General features: G+C 45.7%; 2 protein-coding genes across 2 annotated transcripts in view; one reads left to right on the plus strand and one right to left on the minus strand.

The window, feature by feature from the left end:
* The window catches only part of PFN2 (profilin 2), a 5,482-nt gene extending 1,333 nt beyond the window's left edge, over positions 1 to 4,149 (plus strand). Inside the window, exons 3-4 of the mRNA XM_045295004.1 lie at positions 1,575 to 1,873; positions 3,736 to 4,149. Of these exons, the coding sequence (XP_045150939.1) occupies positions 1,575 to 1,873; positions 3,736 to 3,833 (397 nt within the window). The 3' untranslated portion in view covers positions 3,834 to 4,149. The remainder of the gene's footprint in view (positions 1 to 1,574; positions 1,874 to 3,735) is intronic.
* Positions 4,150 to 7,846: 3,697 nt separating this feature from the next.
* Positions 7,847 to 20,504, minus strand: part of RNF13 (ring finger protein 13) — a 45,879-nt gene continuing 33,221 nt past the window's right edge. Inside the window, exons 5-6 of the mRNA XM_030886959.2 lie at positions 9,483 to 9,563; positions 7,847 to 9,198 (exon numbers count right to left, since the gene is read on the minus strand). Of these exons, the coding sequence (XP_030742819.1) occupies positions 8,846 to 9,198; positions 9,483 to 9,563 (434 nt within the window). The 3' untranslated portion in view covers positions 7,847 to 8,845. The remainder of the gene's footprint in view (positions 9,199 to 9,482; positions 9,564 to 20,504) is intronic.

A 20,504-nucleotide genomic window follows, 5' to 3' on the forward strand; every position in this document is an offset into this window, starting at 1 on the left:
GCGGTCCGCGCCCCGGGGGCCGTGGGGGGCGGCCGGGCCCCGGGCTCCCCGGCGGCTTTGCGGGGATTTGCTGATGTGCAGGCCCCAGGGCTTGGCGGCGTGGACGCGGACCACGTAGGTGGCCTCGTGAATCTCGACTTCAGCTCTGAGTGTATAGATTTTTTTTTTTTTAATTCTCCAAGATGGCGAACTGCCATTGATTTCTCTCCTCCTCCTATGGAGACTCATCGATAGACCGTTATCCCCAGTTACGCAATCCAGCACTTTAAAAAAAAGGGGGGGGTCGTTTGTAGGGGATTTCCAATCCTGGAGGAAGACCGGGGAACACTTTACTTCTCCAAGCCCCTCCCTCTGAAGCTGATGGAGATTTGTGCATCTGGGTGCCCGATTTTCCTCTCCCTTGATGGGTTTTGACTCGGCTCCTGCACGTTTGGGGGAGATTTCGTCTTTGGTGTCCGCCAATTGTCCGCCCGAGGCTCTTTTCGAAAATAGTGACGGCGGTGGCAAATACGTGCCCCTTTGCCGGATGTCTTAGCCCCATTCCCCGTTCCAAGCAGACGCCAAAACGCGAGCCCCGGCCAACGGCGCTGCTAATGATTCCAACCCTACCTAATTAACGTGGGTTCCCCTTCCGATGGTGTCGAGGCCATTCTTGGACAGCTCGGGCTTTCGGGCCTGCCTAGCCCGTGGAGAGCGCCCATTCTGACCGAGAACTGGCATCTGGTGATCAACTTTTTCCCTGCAGTGCTCTGGTCTTTGTGTGCGAGTTCCCGCTGTCTGGCTGGGAAGATTGCGGGCGAGCTTGGAAATGGCTGGGCCTGCTATGACTGTGCAGTTCTGATGGGGGCGACGCCTGCCTGCCTGCCCGCCTGCCTGCCTTCGTGTGCAGTGTTAGAACGCACGTTTGCCCCCTGCCTTTCCGGTTCTGCCGGCTTCCTCAGTTTCTCTCCCCATCTCCCTCCATTATCCGCCCTCCGACCACTGCTGACCGCAGTACTGCAGACAGAGCCCTCCTGTCGTTGGCCGGGAAAGAAAACTGATGATGGAAGTGGGAGGGGAGGGAAAAAGGACAGTGGTTAGAGAACTAGGGACGAGGGAAATATGAATTTGGAAATGTCCTGAGCTCTAGGGATGGAGGCTCACAGAGGAGGTTTCCGTTTGTGCTGGCTGTCCAGCCTAGGGAAGAGGACAGATGCCCGGCAGCATGGGCCTTATTCTGGGAGATTTGCAAGCAACTCTGCATTTGGTGCAGCATGACTGTTGTATGACTGGACGTGATGGATCAACTGTTCAGAGTGGAGGTCCATAGCACCTCCAGACACCACCTCACATGGTAAACTTTATAAATAATTCTTAACTTTGCAGTGTGTTAAGTGTCAACTACCAAACATGTAGAAAGATTCTTTGTATGGAACGGCCTTTCATTAGCAGACACACACACACACACACACACACACACACACACACACACCCCAAGCACAATCTGAATCAACTCACTTGACAGTAACCGTGGGATTCGATCATTTTGTAGAAAAGACTGAGTCTTGTTTTTGCATTAGTTGAACACGGCTGTCTTGTAGTGGCAGTTCAAATTTGGCACATAATCGTTCCTATGATGCTGAGGGCTTAAAGGAATTAACTACATGTCCTTTGTTTGTTTGTTGTCTTTTTGGGGGGCAGCCAATAGAAATAGATATGATTGTAGGAAAAGACCGGGAAGGTTTCTTTACCAACGGTTTGACCCTTGGCGCGAAGAAGTGCTCAGTGATCAGAGATAGTCTGTACGTTGACGGCGACTGCACAATGGACATCCGGACAAAGAGTCAAGGTGGGGAGCCGACGTACAACGTTGCTGTCGGCAGAGCTGGCAGAGGTAAGCAAAGCATTGTGGGTTCAGAACTGCATGCCACGTACTACTTATGAGCAATCTCTTTAACATTTTGTATCAAAGTGTTAGTCGGGACTGGCTAGTAAGGTTTCTGCGGACTGCCCAGCACTGAAACGAGGTCTGCGTTAGGTTTTGTGTGTAGCTGCTGCACACGAAAGCTAGCATTTTATATTCTGGCTTTATTTTAAAATAGAATTTCCATGTGTCATGGCTTCATTTGCAGCTTTCAGTAAACTTAAAGTCTAAATTTGTCTTTTACGTTATTTGACATGCCAAATGATAGTCCACTGCACTAAATTATTTAAATCTAATCACTTTGCATCTTTGAATTTGGGGTGTTTTTTTCCCTTTCTTACTTGCATTTTAATCATCTCACTACTCAGCATCAAGAAGGAAGAATTAACTTTGGCTCATTTTTCAGTTAGGAACATTGCTGGAGAGAGAAAAAGAACTAGAATGCAGGTTTCGAAATGAGAACGTTGTACATTTACCTTAATAGTTGTCATTTAAAATATTTTCATGTATGTGTGACTTCGATTTGAAAAATAGGAAATATCATTCAGTTTATATACTTGGTCCAGACATTCTGGTGTCACCTGACTCTTGTCAACATTGTAGAGATTCTTCACTAAAGAAGTCCGCTTGTTCAAAAGAAATTTTTTAGAAGTGGAGTTTTTTTTTAAGGCATCTAACTGATTTACATATACATTTAAATGTATTACCCTATCTAAATACTATTTTAAATTAAAAAGGCTACTGTAGTACAGGAGCTCTTGTGGCCTAGGCGTTGTGCATTAGGCTGCTAGTTCAAAACCATCCTCTGCTCCTCAGGAGAAAGATGAATGCGGCTTTGTACCTGTACTCCAGGAAAGCCTCACCGTCTTGGAAACCCACAGGCTGTCTGTCCTGCCTGCTTTCACAGAGTCCTGATCGACTTGCTGGCAGGCAGTTTGGAGTTTTGGGAGCAATCTCACCGAAGCAGACTCCACACATAAGTGTAAGGACAGATTTAGCACATGAAGGGTCTTGAAGAGGTTGAGCTGTAATTTAACACTGTTGCTCTACCAACTCCCTCTGAAGTTACTCTGATGCTAATGCAAGTTTTGACTTACCAGTGTTTCTCTCTGACACAATTAGATGATTTTGAAACAGACAAATCTCTAAACATTAGCCGAGCAGAGGAGACAGATGTTAAAGGAAGCGTCAACCCTGCGACAAAAGCAGGATGAGGTTTTTGTCCCATATAATACTGCTGACCTCTAGTGGCAGCGGGTGTAATATCTGACTAGAGAGCGATTCTAGGGATTTGCATGAGACCAGATTCAAAGCACAGCACAGTGAAGATAGCAGTGCCTACATGCCTCAGATGTTTTCAATGACCCTGAGGATGGTGTCTTGACATTTGGTCTTGGCTTTCCTCTGGAAGAGACACATTTAGCCTCACTGATCAGACAATGACCTTGCACTCATCCAGCATGTTACGTTTGTGGGGAATTTGTAAATGGATCACTACTCTCATTTCATTTTTGTGACCAGTACTTGCTGCGGCCAGTACTTGGCCCAGCAGCCAGGTGTTGTTGCTTTGTCCTCGGGTCACTGTTCAGACGGCCCGCGGCTGGTGGACAGGTAGTTGCACAGAGGCGTGGAGCGGCGTGGACTGGGCTCAGGTCCTGGATGCTGCTTGAGCGCATTCCTAGTACGAGAGCACTCCCTTTCCGAGATCCATCCGCTTCAGTGCTCGACAGTTCCCGGGAAACTAACTTGATGTTAACTTATTAATCTGAGTTCTGTGTGTGACTTTCTTGATTAACCTTTCTTTTGAAACACTTTTCTCCTTTCTCTTTCAGTCTTGGTCTTTGTAATGGGAAAAGAAGGGGTCCATGGAGGCGGATTGAATAAGAAGGCATACTCAATGGCAAAGTACTTGAGAGACTCTGGGTTCTAGCTGCTAGGCAGACTGTTAAGTATTAGGGGAAATTGCTCTTAAACTTTCCTAGCGGCTGTAAGCTTGAGTCTTAAATTTGGAAATTTTATTAGCAATGCAGGGTGATGGGGTATGAACCTGTGTCTCCTTTGTATCCCTCTGTTGGTGGGGAAAGGTGTCTTTCTTTCTGCCCTCCCCCCTTAAATAATTCTGTTCACTTTTGTTTTGTTCCCCTGTGTACTCCAGCACTGGTTATAGTCATGGGAAAGGAAGGTGTCCACGGAGGCACACTTAACAAGAAAGCATATGAACTCGCTTTATACCTGAGGAGGTCTGACGTGTAAGCAGCCTCTCCCCATCTACCTAGCAACTGTCCGCATCACCATCCCAGTTATGGTCACAGTACTACCAGACTTGAGATGGTAGCTCATTTTCCTTTACCTAGTTTTTTTAATGTCACAGTTCTGTTTGTCCAATGGCTCATTTGTATGTTAACCGCTGTATGTAACCAACCCTTATCTGGCAAAATAATTGCAGCACAATAATGATTTGCATGATACCTTGAAATTTGGGGGGAGGGGGCATGCCAAGTTGGGCATCACTTTGTCTTAGCAATTAATGGGATATCGAATACTAAAATAAGGTAATAACTAAGCAAGGTGCCGGTTGTACAATCTCTAATTTGATCGACGTCTTTTCAGCACTTTGAGCATCTACTCGGCTCACTTAGTCTTCCTTTTGTTGCGCATGGTTGGGAGGGAAACGTGCATGCCTCTTTCCTTCACTCCTGTTGTCCCATCCCTTCCTCTGCACACACAGCGCATTCGGTTTGCTTCCATCTCTCTTACGCAGTGCCTGGTTTATTTAACCAATTAGTACCCCTTCTGTTGACGAGCTAAGAGAGCTGCCGTAGTTTGCTTTCAGTCTGGTCGCTCCTGAGACAATACTGCTTTCCCAGCACCTGCCTGCCGTACAGAGTGCAAGTGCAGAAGAAGAGCAAAAGGCACTTCCTCGCGTGACCGTACAGCAGCCACACTGACTGGCTCCCCGGACATTCCATCATTGCAATAGCTCAGATTTGTGTTCCTGTCTTTTTCTTTGCACACCAGCTCCACTCTGTAGTAAAACTGACTGACAAAGGCTGGCATTGTGGGCATCAGGTATCCCAAATAACCATCTGGAGTGTGTCCGATCTGTTCTTCATAGGACCAACTTTTACTTGCAGCTTGAGGTTTTATATGAAGTTCATTATTGTGGACTTGGCTGTCTTGTGATGAATTTTTCATATGTATTCTGTGCCATACTATTGTTAAAATGAACTGTTGCTATTGTGAGATGGATTTTAACTGACTTATTAAGGATTTCTTTCGAATGGCACTACTTTAGGGACATTCTAGTATTTGCTTCTATTGTTTGGGCCTTGTGGATAATGTACAGATTTCAAAACCAATCTTGTTGCTGATTTGTCCATTTCTTTCCCTGCACTTTGTTACATCCGGGATACAGTCTAACTCATCTGATTTAATATGCATTTAAAAAAATGCCATAACTATTAAACACCTTGTTTACAGACAGATGAAATAAATTTATTCCAACCAAATAATGGAGACTCTGGTTGTTTGTGTCAGTTGCTGGCTCACTGTTAAGGTTGATTTTTGACACAGAGGAAACCTACAGAATAAACTAGTCTACCTGCAGTAACACAAACACCTGCAGTTTTTGTTTTTGAAACCTGATGGCATACTTTTATTTCAAGCCATGTTTATTATTAATAAAATCAGTGTCTGGGACTTTTTTTAATGGGCAGTACTCTATTGAAAAATAGATTTCAGGCTTACACAAGGAAAGTGGACTTACCCTCACATATTTTCCTCATGTTGCTAATACCTAGAAATGAGTTAACTAGTGAGTGATATGGAGACCCTGAGCCAACAAGGGTCTCGACACTCTTGTAGCTCCTTTGGGTGTCCATGACAAGTTGCCAGGCATCAGGACAAGTACATTAACTGAAAAAACTAAACCCACTGCCACTGAGTTAATGCCAACTCATAGTGACCCTATAGGACCGAGTAGAACTACTTAAGATTTCAGAGGCTGTAAATCTTAATGGGAGCAGTAGCCTCATCTTTTGTCTCAAAGAGCAGCCGGTGGATTTGAACTGCCTAAGGTTGGCTGCCTGGTGCATTCCTCGTAGCATCACCAGAGTTCCCTGACTTGTCCCTAGAGGGATACAGAAGTGGAAGATAGAGGATGTGGGGCTCCTTCAGTGGTTGGGCAAGCCCTAGAACTCCCTAAAGAAGAACAGAAGTGTATTGGGAGCTAATTGACCTGTGAGATCCCTGGCTAGGACAAGCAAAAGCTCCTTCCTTCGAGTCGGCGCCAAACTGCGTGGCCTTCGGAGACGGAGAACTGCTGACTGTCCCTCTTTAGGGGAGTGGGAAGCCGTCTTTCTGAGGCGGTGCTCTCAAACCGGGGGGACACCTTGGCAGTTAGCAGTCCCACAGGGCTCGCAGGATCAAAAGGTGTTAAATGAGAAAGTGGCTGTTGTGATGATTTGAGACTGTACAGTAAAACACCATAGTTGGTGAAGGGCTTAACCAAATCTGCCGCTGAGCTAATTCCGAGTCACAGCAAGCATGTGTGAGGTGTCTGAGGTGGTCCATCTTTGCAGGAACACCTACAAAGGTGGTGAGCATTGTGAAACCCTTTCCGAGTGAAAGGCTGTGGTGGGTAAGTGGATGTGAGGGTGGGGAACGGAGTGGAAGACAGGGCAGCTATTGCGAGTGACGACTACAGACATGCGCATACTTGCATACTTCGCATGTCGCGCAAGGAAGCTGAGGGGGGCACGGGCGTGTATCGAAAGTCCACCTCACAGTACTTCAACAAAGCTCCACTTGGATGCGCTGACGAAAGGATAAAATGAAGAGTGAACACAATGCCTGCCGTCGACTCTTCTCACACAGCTTACACCCCTGTCGACACAGACGCACAAGGTGGAAAACACACTGGCATTTTACAAACATTTCTGAAGCCGGTGATAAGTTGATAAGTTTATCTCTGGGGTAAGTTTCCAGTTGACTATTTTGATGTCTAGTGTTTAATACTACTTTTACGCTTGGGAAAATTACAAATTAGGAAGGTGTTTTTTTTTAAACAAAGTGAATCTTAATTGTACTCAATGCCCTCTTCAGAAGGAACTATAAACGATCTGGCATGGATACTAAGGGAAGCAATTAACTGGCTAATCAGTGCCGTCAAATAAGGTACTACATAATTTTTTATAACTAATTGTGTAGAGTTTCAAGATGTTTTGAAAAGGAACCCGGTCTGTGATCTGAACTGAATTTGGGCCGAGGGAGTACCATATCCAACGCTCGTCACATCCTTCCATGCCAGTTAACTTTCTGTCTCAGTTACTGTGCCAGGCACTTGCACCTGCATTTTGTTCTCACATCCTACCTAGATGTTAAATTATGCAAATGACCTTACAGGAGTAGGAAGGTGGGGGGCATACAAGTGTGCCCAGTTCCGCTTTATTATAACTACTATGGTAAAACCATCACCTTACAGGATTTTCTAAGAAGGTTATTTGATATCCTGTTTCTTGGGCTTGTTTATAAACGGGGAGGATAGGAGAGATTGGAAACAGTAGATAAAGGAGTCCAACCTTCTAAGTTAAAAAATACTTCGTCCTTTTCATAATTTTTCACAAGACCTTCTTCCTACATTGCTTAGTAGTGTTTTACTCTGTAATAATCATTTCCCCATGTCCGTAAAGGCAAGTCTGCCCTTTGAGCACTGCACAGTCTGCGTAAGGATGTACCATGACTTACAACTGGGTACCACAAGGCCCACTACTGTTGGGATCATTAAGGCTGTGGTCCTATTTTAAGCATTTTTAATTGCTTGTGAACCAGTTGCCTTGTATACAAAGATAAAAGGTATTTCTCGGTCTCCAGTCATACCTTTGTAGCACTTCATTCGAATAAGGCACATGTGGTAAGTAAGACTACAATAGAACAAACACTTGCTGGTTCTTAAAAGTGGAAAACGTGTTTATTAACATTTAAATTCTCCTTACAAGGCCATATAAAAATTCTTAGCATTTTGATTATACTTAGGTCTGTGTTTTCTACATAGTTACAATAATGTATAATTTAGCTTTTCATAATACATTGTTAATACATCATTAGCTCTGTTAAACAATCAGCACTTATTATTAAATCCAATACTTGAATAATTTCCTCTATACATAATTTAGCCAGGCTAATTGGCATGAGATGCTCTTATTACGAGGTATATGATCTGAGTATGAACAGTTGCTGAAAGTTCAGTATTTTTAGTTTGTTTGCTTTGATCGCAACCACACAAAACCCAAGGATGCTGAAATTCAGTAAGCAGAGTCCAGAGACATTAGTTGCTGAATCAAATTCATACATAACACTATAGTATTAAAAACCCTAAACTTTCGTGTTGTTTTTTGAATCTGCTCTAGTACTAACCGTTCCTGGCACGGTAAGACTACTCGGGCACTGGAAGTACGAAGGCAGCTTTGGGTCTGCCTCCCTTGTAGGAAGCAGAGAGTAAACTGCCTTGTTGCCGCCTCTCAGTGATGGTCATTTGGGGAATTTCCAGAAAAAAACATCCTAATTCAGCAAGTCTAGGTGACTTTATTGAGAGTTGGCTTAGCTCATGCTAGGTGGCAGCAACTTTTGTGTAAGACAAAATATTTGCATACCGTTATCTAGGTCTTAATTGCAAGCTCTGAGGATTTAAAAAAAATGTTTTGGCTATTTTCCATTCCCAAAGGAGAGTCGATGCTGGCGTTCACAGCACCGTTCTATTTGTGGACTGACAGACCCTCCTACCGACAGATGCTGGATCAAAAAGCCTGTTTCTGCATTCCACTTGAACTGTGGTATACTGAAAAACAAGTTACTTCTACAGAAATCTCTGAAGGGAGGCAAGAAATAAAAAGATATACCTAAGTCCAATTTCAGTGGAGCAATAAACCAGCCCAACTGTGCCGCTCACACCGTGTTCGCGATGTTGTGATCCCGGTCATCGCTGGGCTGCAACTGGACCACCACATCGTGTTCGTTAATTTCATTCTCCGCCTCACTGCTGTCACTGTCGTCTTCGTACTCAGACGACTCCGTCGTGTTCTGGTGTGAGTGGGATGCCGACAACGCCCCAAAGGACTGGGTGCTGACGGAAGCCAAAGGTCTAAGTAAAGGGGTGTTCTCTGACACTTCGTGGTCCTCTTGACCACTGTCTGTGTCAGACTCGGAATCGCCTTGGGAAGGAACGACTTTCTGCTTGCAGACGGGGCAGGTTTTTCTGGTTTTGGTTAGCCAGGGGTCAACACACTTGCAGTGGTAAGCTGTTGGAGCAAAACGGAGGATTTGGGTTAGTTTGCTGTGGTTGAGGGCCTTACTGCTCATCTCTTTTGCCTTGGGTATTCTGTGATTCCAGACGCAGGTAGGGGCAGAAGAAAGTTGGTACCGTTTTCTAAGACAGGTTCACCCGTTAATGAGACCACTGGTTAGCACAGACCAGCACGCCCAGTCCTAAGGACGATTTTCTGCCTTGGCCCTTCAAATAGGATTCTGAATGTGAATGCTTCCACGTGACGCAAATGGAAGCCCGTAGGTAAGTGATTCATACCGTGAGAGCAGGGAAGAATTCTGAGTTTGTCTCCCTCCTCGTATTCATCCAGACAAATGGCACATACATCGTACTCGTCTCCTGTAACAGAAAATAGGAAGTGAGAACTGGAACAGGTGGAGCCTGAGTCAGCTTTCCAAACCATTCAAGTGAACACCCTTTGATTTATTTTCACATGATGCTTAACTGTTCAGGGAGCTGAAAGTTTCATTAAAAACGATCCATTCAGGTGGACGTCCAGTTGATTCATCTTACGGAAGAAAGGCGAGGCTTTCTCTACTCTCTCTGGACAGTTAATCTGGAAACCCGCACGGGCACTTCTGCCTGTGCCCTCTGTCAGAGCCGACTGGATGGCAGTGAGGAGGGTTGTGGTTTATCTTTGCAAGTAATGCTGACTGGAAAAACTATAGTTCCATTAATGGTTTTAGAAACTATTCAAGTGCTAGTTTTGAGATATGCCAAATAACGAAATCTCATTAAAGTTGTTTTGAAGTTTATTATTTTAAAATAAAGATGGAGACATATTAGAATATACGCAATTGTTTTTAATTACCATTGCTGTCCAGTTGATTCTAACTTGAAATGACCCTAGGACAGAGTAGAATTGAATTGTTACCCAGGAGGATTTCCAGCACAGTAATTCCTATCAGAGCAGACTGCCACTTTTCTTCTCCAAGGAGTGGCTGCTGGATTTGAAGCACCAACTTTTGGGTTAGCAGCCAAGCAGTTCTCCACTATGCCATCAGATCAAATTTTAAAACAGATTCGCAAAAATGAGTGGGAATGACGATTTCAAATCTCAGTCCCAATATTTCCTGATTCTTTGCTGTTCAGCAAATTACTTAACTTGAGATTCAAGCTTTTTTAATCTCTAAAATACTCTTACCTACTTAGGTCTATGCCGACTGGATGAGGCCGTGTGTTCAAAGGGCCTGGCACACAGCATCTCAAACCGTGCCCATTAATGTATTGCTGTTCTAGTTGAGGTACAATCTCCACCTGGTAGGGCTGCATGGCTGGGCCTACCTCTCAAGAATGGGGCACCCCTCCAAGACTGGCTTCTCTCTCCTGCGGCCTGTGTGCTGCCCTCCCCAGGAGCTCTGTGTCCTCGCAGAGAGCTAGCCACAATGGTCACTTGACATGACATTAATGGTCATTAACTATTCAGCAGCCCATGACCTGTGAGTGTACAGGACTTCTAGCTCTATTGGCAAGCTAGGCTGAATTAATTAAAAATGCTTACTGCAAGCTACTTGCCCCAAATAGGGCCAAATGTTAAATTAGGTACAAGGAGAAAAGTGTGATAGAGTGGACAAAATTGTGTGTCAATAAAAAGCAAGAATCTGAGCAGATTCCAATTCTTGCATTACTCAAGTACCTGAAACCAGAAATAATATTAAATGTATTATGTATGTACCATGTCTACTGGGAAATCAAGCCAGCAAATTCATATTTAAAGAAAAGACCACAGCCCAACATCATCTAGTTAAGTGGGTGCATATTTATATTCATTAACTTAAATAAAAGGCATTTACATACTTTTGGATTTATAAATTTAGATCTTAAAATTAACCAATTGCCTACTGGTTCCAGTATGAGCCAGAACCGGCTCTCCATGGCAGTGAGCTGGGAGTTGGTAATCAGTGCTTATGAATGTTTATCAGTCATTGTTAATCCTATGTTAGGGAGTTCTGTGGCTTAGGATAAACTAGTCGTTTTCAATCGAGACAAGTTTGTCCTCAGGGACTTTCAGCAATGCTGTGAGACATTTTGGGTGGCCACACGTGGGGAGTCACACTGCAAAGCACTAACAGAATTACTTAGCCCCAAATGTCGGCAGAGAGGCCGTTGAGGGACCCTGGTGTCAATCACTAGGCCCTTATCAAGCAAAGACTTGCTTATCTACTCGTGGAGATGTGGGAGAGGTGAGATTCCGGTCTGTCATGTGAAGCAGCATGGAAATGCTTCTGTACTGAACGTTCTAACATTACTGCCATTTGAGTCAAGGTTTAGAAAAGTGTCATAACATCACCGTTAAAGTCTCGTCAACCTGGAAACGTTCTATGTTTAGACTGGCAGAACTTTGACTAACCCTTCCTCACTTTATTACAAGACAAGCCCAAACCTCCACCTGAGACGGCAAACCAACATCACGGGCAATCGACAGAAATCACACAATCAGGAAGACGCAAGGCAGCCACTGCAGCAGCTGGCAACTTGACCTTGAGTGATGGGGTCTGAGCATAATTGTCACCAAAACTTGCTAACTTTCATTTGCTTGCAAAGCATGCCCTGAATTTGTCCTCCCCTTTCCGTCTCTTCAGTGACTGACCCAGAGTGATCACACTGGTGGCTTACATGTTGCTATGACGCTGGAAGCTGCCACCAGTGTCTCAGACCACAATGGACAGCTCTCCGTGGAGCACCTGGGCTTTCGGAACAAGCCTGGCGATCTCCTGAATAATCAGACCATGAAAACCCGAAGCAGCGTAGGTTAGAAGGCTCTCCTGGCACACCATGTCCATCCCGGTGGACTGGGGCACGCACGGCTGTGAGGGAGCACCAGGCGAGGCGGTGCTCTGTTCTGATGTGGGTGGAGGTGCCACGAGCCAGAGCCTCCTCTCTGGTCCCTGCTGCTGCGGTTGCTTTTCCGTAGCCAGAGCGAGCTCTTAAAAACGCCAGTCACAGCATATGGACACAGCCTAGAGGAATCTCCAACTCACTGCTGTCGACTGGAACCTGAGCCGCTCCTCGTACCCTCAGGTCAGGGAGCACGAGCGACCTCCCACCTCCGCTCCTTCGTCCGCCACTCCCTCCAGCTTCAGGCCCAGTGCCGCCTTGCCAGTCCTTGGGCAAACTCAATACAGAGTAAGGGGCACTGACCATGCTGTAGCGAAAGTCACATGGGCATAAAATCAGGTATGGAAATCCATTTCTAGAGATGACTAGAAACCAAGCCAGTGTGAAATAACGTAGCCAGGAAGCAAACAAACTGATGCAGAGCTTAACTTTTGCATTTTAAAACAAGTCCATTCAGCTCGGGAATCCCTGGTGGCACAGCGACCGAAGGCTTGGCTGCTGACCAGAAGGCTCGTGGTTCAAGTCTACAATAGAGAGGACCTGTGAGCTGCTCTGAGAGGAATCGCAACACAAGAAGCCCAGGGGAGCATCTGGACTCTATCCTGCCGGAGCTGCTGTGGGCCGGAACGTACTCACTGAACACTGTGGTCAACAGCTCAGACCTTAAGACAACCAGAATCGGTTTCTTCAAAGTGCAAGATAAAACTGACAGGACATTCAGGACAAAAATCCATACACCTTTCAGGAGCGCTAATAGCTTGACATTCTGCATGGTTATGAGCAAGTCCAGGGAGATGGTCAGGGTCCCCATGAGCTCCACAGCTAGCGTTGTCCTTGTAGAGCACGCTCTTGGCGGGTTTGCCTGCTTCTGCTAGCCAGGGCGACAAGGGCTGCTTTTTCTATCAAGCAGAAATACGTAACTCTTATTTTCTCTTTTCCATACCACTACCCACGAAATCCGAACAAAAGACAACGGGGTAAATATTTTAAAAACCAGATTTCCTTGAGAATCTTAACTGACTACCTCCCAAGCCCTACACTAAAGAATGAGTATTCACTTACACGATGCCATTAAGCAGCTGTTCTCAACCCGTGGGTCACCCAATTCATAACAGTAGCAAAACTGCAGTTATAAAGTAGCAACGAAAATAATTTTATTATTGGGAGGTCACAACATGAGGAACTGTATTAAAGGGTTGCGGCATCAGGAACCCTGAGAGCCACTTCTTTAAAGGCAGTTAAATGTGGTTGTAAAAAATATAAACATTAAGTATCAGCTCAGTACACAATCATCTGTAAAGTGCTGTGTTGCTTTTCCCCAGTCTCCAAAAGAGAACTATTTCCGTTATGCATATACCTTAGGAAAACCTCAGTGATTAAGCTTTGCAAATTAGAATGCTAACCTAAAACTCCAGAGAGGACACCGTTTTATTTATTATGTATGTATGTATGTATGTTTACCACTTAGGCTTCAGGAACCTGCCTCTTTCCCACACTGGTGGGGCTGGGAGGCTATGTGGAAACATCGGGATTTTCCATCTGTTAGGAAACATGGTTACATGGTAACCAATCCCTGCTTCAAACTGGGAGAAATTACTCTGGAAACCACAGTATCGATGTAAGTGTTATTTTTTGAGGGCAATAATGAGTAACAAAATTTTGAAGATGCTGGGTGCTCTGGAAGCAAAAACTAACAACTAAAATTGACTTAAATCACTTAAGATTGGTGTAAATCGTGTATTATTAATCAACAAAATGTTTCTGAAAGCACTGGTAAACGTGAAGATCAATAGAATATAGTTGCGGAGATTTAAGATTGCTGTCCCTAGAGGGTGGTAAACATGCAAGTGCTGACTTCTCATGGCCGTGTTGCTTGTGCAGAAGCTTTGGGTTGTTCCCTGGATAAGCCAAACACCACTGCTTCGGGGTGTCTGTACTTGCTGTTCCCCGCCTGCCTACTCCTCCACACACACTCCCACCGCTATTCCCTCCCTTTCTTTGAAGTGGCTTCCCTGCCTTATCTGAAATAGCTTCTCATCTCCCCCATCATGCACCGCTGACTTTCCTTCATGGCACTACATGAATTTGATTTGTCTGCCCCACTAAACTCCACCGGAGCAGGAACTGTGTCGGTTATCCGTACTGCTGGTTTCCCAGCACCTAGCCCAGTACTTGGCACACAGTACAAGTACTCAGGAGATACTCAGTACAGCAATGTAAGGGTAGCAGCAGGTCGGCCCAGGGTTTGTATCCCACACTGTGAGTCCACCACAGACCTGCTTCTAAGTAGAATGCTCCTGTCCACGTAGGTACGTTCTACATGGACCCTGAGACTCCATGCTCCGCTTTCTGTATTCAGTGATGACTATGCAGAAGACAACGTATAACAGAACTTTATGGAACAGACATGATTGGGGAGCTAAATAGGTGGAAAGTGTTTGCAAAGAGCAAACAGGCATGACAAATTTAAGGTTATGTCAGGCTAACCCTCAGGAGCACTGGAAAGCAAGTTGGGTCAAGTATGGTGGAACCAAAGGATGCAAAGCTTCGAAAGTCACAATGTGGATCCTGACGTTCGCCTGGAGACCACAGAGACCAACCAGAAGCTTTGAAGCAAAAGGAAGTAGGAAAACAGACTTCCTACAGACTCTTCCTGAGCATGAAGTGGGGAGGGCCCTGGGGCGAGAGGTGGGTCCAAAGGCCTGGTTTTGTTGGGCTCTAACAGGATTCAAGCAGGACGCTAGTATGGCTTGCGTGACGCAGTGCCAAGTAAGGAGGGCAGTGGTGGAGTGCATGTGCGTTCTGAAAGAACGCCCACTGGACCTGGTGGCTCGCCATGGGTAATAAGTGAGCGGGATGAACCAAAGAGGATGTGTGTAATTTGAAGCGATCGTTGTCTAATTTTCAAATGTGCTTGACATTATTAAGATGCATCATGAAAATGGAAGCAAATTAACAAACTGGGGCTTTTGTGTTTTTTTAAGCTGGTGAGATTTTTATTCGACAATTGGTAAATTAACTCTAAATTTTAAAGAGCTGCTTAATGTTTTGTGTAACGTTTTGTGAGTACGTTTCATCATGAAATGTTGTGTAACTACTGCCAAAGACTAATTACAGCCTGTACAAAGACGCAGCTTATTTAGCCACTCAGTGTCAGAATAAAATATTGTTGCTGCAGAAATGGCGTAAAGACCTGTCTTTCCTCACTGGGCCACACCATTTATTTAATGAAAGACACACAGTCGACGGGGCCCTGGCCGCTTAAGGGTTGCGTTGCTAAGCGCAAGTTTGGCAGTTTGAGCCCAGCAGCCACTCCAGGCGAGAAAGAAGCTTTCTACGCCTGCAATGACCTGCAGTCTCAGCAACTGGGAGCAGCGCGGCCAGCTCTGTCCCGTGGTCGCCGAGTCGGAATGGCCGTGGTGGCAGGGGTGTTTAGAGATGGAAAGTATACACTCCTTCAACAAGCCAAACTCACGGGCATGGGGTTCATTCTGATTTACAGCGGTCCTCTAGGAAAGCCTTTCAATCTTTAGGGAGTACACAGTCTCATCTTCCTCCTGCGGAGCAACTGGTGGATTCAAACCACTGACCGAGAGGTTAGCAACTCAGTGCATCGTTCACTGCACATTTCCCATACCTCCACTGAACAAGAACGTTCTTCTCTGTAAGTTTCCTACTGTGCCCATGATAGTAATGGACACATTCACACATTTATTTTGCAAACACAGATTATGTGCTGCACATTGTGTAAAAGCAGAGGGAGCACTCAAAGGACCCTGGACCAACGGGTGAAAGGCAGGCCAAGGAATTAAAAGCAAAGAAACGACACAGAGTTACTCACCCGGACCGCACTGGAAGCAGCTCATCAGAAGGGAAGGGAGGAAGCTGGGAGGAGGACAGCAGAGGGGGAGGCTGGTTATAGTGAGCCAAGGGCAGAGCCGAAGGCTCCCAAGTCAGGCTAAAAGTTCACTTTGTTCCTACATGTAAATGATTCTCAGAATTAATCATAGAGTTATAAAATTGCAGGTGTTTCTACTTTGCTCCTGGAAAGTCTGAATCCTGAAGTGCGGGGCAGTAATTTGTGTATTTACAATCTCACTGTTGATCCGGATGTGCTACATCCCCGGCTCCAAGGTCGATCAGTGTTTGCTGCAAGCGTGACGAAAGGAAACCCAGAAACCACACTGGACTCCAGGGAGGAAGGGAAGTGGGAGAGGGGCGGGCAGAGAGGCCTGCTTACATGCATGTCAGGTGTGTGCTAGACCGTGACGAGGAGCCCTGGTGCCATGGTGGTGACCCACTGGACTGCGATCAGCAGGGTCAGCAGGTGGAAACCACCGGCCGCTCTGCGCAGGAAAGACGGGGCTCTCTGCTTCCATAGACAGTGAGGTCTTGGAAACCCACGGGGCCGGCTCTACCCTGTCCTCTGGGTCACTGAGTCGGCACCACCTCGATGGCAGCCAGTGAGTGGATCATGGTCAAAAACATTTGAAAGCCCCTATTCTGAGGTATGGAAAGTGTATTCCTTCTGATTTTAAGAGGACATTCATTCAATGACCGGTACCCAGTAGTTCATATAACTTGGCTTCCAGTTGACTAATGACAAACTTAAAAAGATCCAAAACCCTGTCGGTGGAAATAATGTTGTTGAGGCTTTTGGTCGTCATCGAGTGGGCTCCGCCCCTATGCACAACAGAACGAAACACCGCACGGTCCTGCACCCCCTCAACCGTCACAGTTGTCCCCACGCCGCTGTGTCAGCCCACCTGGAGTCGGCTTGTACTCGAATATATATGGTAAGTTCCTTATCGTAGATCGATCTTCAGAAAGATATACATAGCAATACACAATCAACAAGGGATCAGATCTGACATTTTGTAAGAGCAATGATCGCCCTGGAAGAGCATAAAGTATCAGGAATTCTCATCTACCTCTGGTAGGGGAGCAAACTGATAAAAGCACTCGTAGGTACGTAAAGTAGCTAGGAAACTCCCATGCATACTCAAGATGGTATGAAAGAGTAGTGGTTGTTATTAGCAGTAGTACAATTAGCCTTAGTAATAATAGTATCAGTACTACTAATAATGGCAGCGAATGACTGAGTGCTTACTTACATGGCAAACACTGGTCTGTGCTCATTACATATACCGTACAGTCCTCACAAGAACATAGCCGCTGGTACTCCTATTAATCCCAATGGGTTCTCATGCATGGTGGCCTTGTGTACAATAGAGTCCTGGGCCATCCCTCCAACTGTGGTTTTGTTTGAGCCCATCATTGTAGTCACTGGGTCTGCTGTCAATTTGAGACTGAAGAGTGAAGGGGTGGAGTTTAGCCTGTCAATCAGGTCGCAGCTCGATGTCCTCATTTGGAGGTACTAAGGAGATAAATAGCTCGCTGGAGGCGGAACACATGCTCACTCCCTGGGAGACATTCCTGGTGAGAAGACACATGGAGCCACACTAGACTAGAGTCCTGGAACTGGAGGAGCCATGTGGAGACGCCTGCCTGTGCTGAGATGCTTCCACTGCCATGGATCCAAGACTTCCCACCCACTGGCCTGTGAGCTTCCATTCGGCGTCATTGCATATGTTGTGTGAGTCTGAAGAGGAATTTATAGACTGGTACTGGACATAGGGGCTAATATCAGACTTACGGACTTTGAACTGGGCTGGCTGGAATATTTTCTCAATATACAATTGTTTTTGTATATAAAGCTCTGTCTTATACACAAGTCTCCCTAGATTTGTTTCTTTAGTCCACCCAGACTAACACAGTCAATCCATTGTGTCGAGGTATATATGCATAACTAGTAATGATAGAATAAGGGCGTGACCTCAGGGGATCTAGTTCCAGAATCTACATTTTGAGTCACTTCGGACCCATCAGCCACTCTGAGAGGACAATGGGCCTGTCTGTCCCTGTAAAACATCTCGTCTCGGAAACCCTGTGGAGCAGTTCTATGCTGTCCTATGGAGCTCTCCTGCATCGGGATCAACTTGACACCAGCAGAGGACACTGTACGTAAAAATGGTTTTTGCAACATCATTCATAATAATGAAAAATGAGAATAGTCTAAAATGCCCATTTACCAGGAAAATGGATAAATAGAAATATACCAAAAAATTGAGAGCAATACAGAAAGAAGTCACATTTATATTATATTTACTAGTAAATGTTCAGTATCGTCTTTGTGACATGGGGGGGAAAGACAAGGATACCTGCTATCATTTAAACCAGACAGAATTATACCACAATAAAACAAGAAAAAATATTTAAAAGATATAAAGAATAGGAAGAAGGAAAAATCTTTACAATAATATGGGGGTATGTAAGAACTTTCAAAAAGCAGATATAAACCACTATGGAAAAAAATCAAAACTTTATTTAGAGATGTTAAAATTAGTCTCCATTGCTGTTGAATTTATTCTAATTCATCATCAGAGGAGAGCTGCCTCATCGGGGTTCCCAAGACAGAAATCTTTATGGGAGCAGACTGCCACATTTTAGCTGCAGGGGGGTTGATAGGTTCAAAACACCAGTCTTTGAGCTAATGGCCAAGCACTGCAGAACATATGGTATGTTTTTAGTTATAAAGCACGAGTGTTTCTGAATTCATCAATAGGACTCAGAATTCTAACAAGCAAGGGACAGCTTCATAGGAAAAGAGGATAACGGTGTGGGCTTATTATTTCTAACATACATACATGGCAGTATATGTATGAACGTGCACATAGTATGTGGCCCATAGGAGCTATGTGTCCGCATTCACATACATCTCTCAGTCTCCGCCTGTGCCTGCTGAAAGGGCTGAGGTGCAGCCACACTCTCTAGAAGCATCCAGGAGCACAGCTGGCACCCAGATCTCGGTTCTCACTGAAAGCAATCCGGGATGCTCAGGAAAATGCTGAGTCCAGGCGTGCAGCAGGACACATAGAAGAGTAGCCTTGACTCTCTTGCTATTCCAGAAAGCAAGGCAATGGAGTGGGAGCAGAGGGGATGAGGACGTCATGAGGACACAGGGCCAGCCCGGGCAATCTGGGTTCAGTTGAGCACCCCAAACGAGGCAGAACTAAAGGCGGCAGTAAGAACTCACCAGCCATGTAACGTTTCCCTTCGTCTCTCCTGACAGAGGAGGGCAAGGGGTGGGCTCTGGCTTTCAGGAGAATCCTGGCAGCGTCCTGACAGGGCAACAGGGAGGCAGTGCTGGAGGGGCAAGGATGGGATGCGGTAAGCCGCGTCACAGGACGCCGCATCTGGGCAGCGATTTGCCAAGAGTAGTGGGGGGTTCACAGTCTTAAGGTGTCTCTCCACAGACTGTGCATCAATTAAAGAAAGAAAGAAAAGGCGGTGAGCTGTGTGCTGAGAAGGGAGCCCTGAGCACACCAGGTCACCATCAGCTGCAGCTCCCAGGGCTTTATCCCCCACCAAGTGGCTCCACAGAGAAGGCTCTGGTGATGACTCCTTGTAAGGATTACAACCTAGCAGGGTGGCTTCGAGTCCAAAGTGACCTTTCCCTGCGCGGAGGAGACTGGCTTCTCCGGCACGCGGCGTAACATCGCCCGTGAGGCCTTCGCCTGTGCTGCTCCGGGAAGCACACACACCTCTAGGCAGGACCCGGGGCCAGGAACGCACAGCTTAAATCCAACCGTGGATACACCCCAAATGAGGAACCTTTTCTTTTTAAGTGGAGGCACAAATAACAAAACCGTGTTTTTAAAAACTGTCAGAGTCATGAAGGAATAGTTCCAGATCCAGATGAAAGGCACCCAAGTAAACACGGTGAACTAATGCAGGAGCTGAAAGCAAAGAGGCATTCTTAAATCATTTCATAAAGCCAACGGAATAGATTATAACACTCCACTCAGTGGACATAGCCTGGACCAAGTGACAAACACACACAAAAAAAGAGTATCTCAGATGGTTCGGATGACAATTATGTACACATGTACATATATATTAGGGTACATTTAAAATCTACACAACCACAAAACCAAAATCCAGAACCCAGTGCCACTGAGTTGAGTCTGACTCATAGTAAATCACAGAAACCTTTATAAACAAAAAATCAAAGTGTGAAACTATTGTTTTGGACATCAGCCTTCATCTTGGTCTATACATTTCTAAAGGTAACGTTTCCATCTCCCTACCGGTGGCAGTTACATGATCTGTCAACTTGCGACGGGGTGGAATCTAGCCTGTCATCAGGTCATAGCCAATAGGCCTCTGTGTGGGCATGGCCTTCTCCTGAGGATTCTGGGAACTCCTGTCTTCTTCCCTGGAGGCCAGACACACAGGCTTGCTATGAGACATTCCTATTGACAAGCTACATGGAGCTACACTGATGGAGCCAGAGCCCTGGAGCTGGAGGAGCCACGGGGAGACCCCTGCCAGCACTGAGATGCTTCCACCACTACTGGATCCACAAGACTTTCCACCCAC

The sequence above is a fragment of the Echinops telfairi genome, unplaced genomic scaffold (genome assembly GCF_000313985.2).
Source record: "Echinops telfairi isolate 266 unplaced genomic scaffold, ASM31398v2 ScPeMD7_4225;HRSCAF=4972, whole genome shotgun sequence".
NCBI lineage: Eukaryota > Metazoa > Chordata > Mammalia > Afrosoricida > Tenrecidae > Echinops > Echinops telfairi.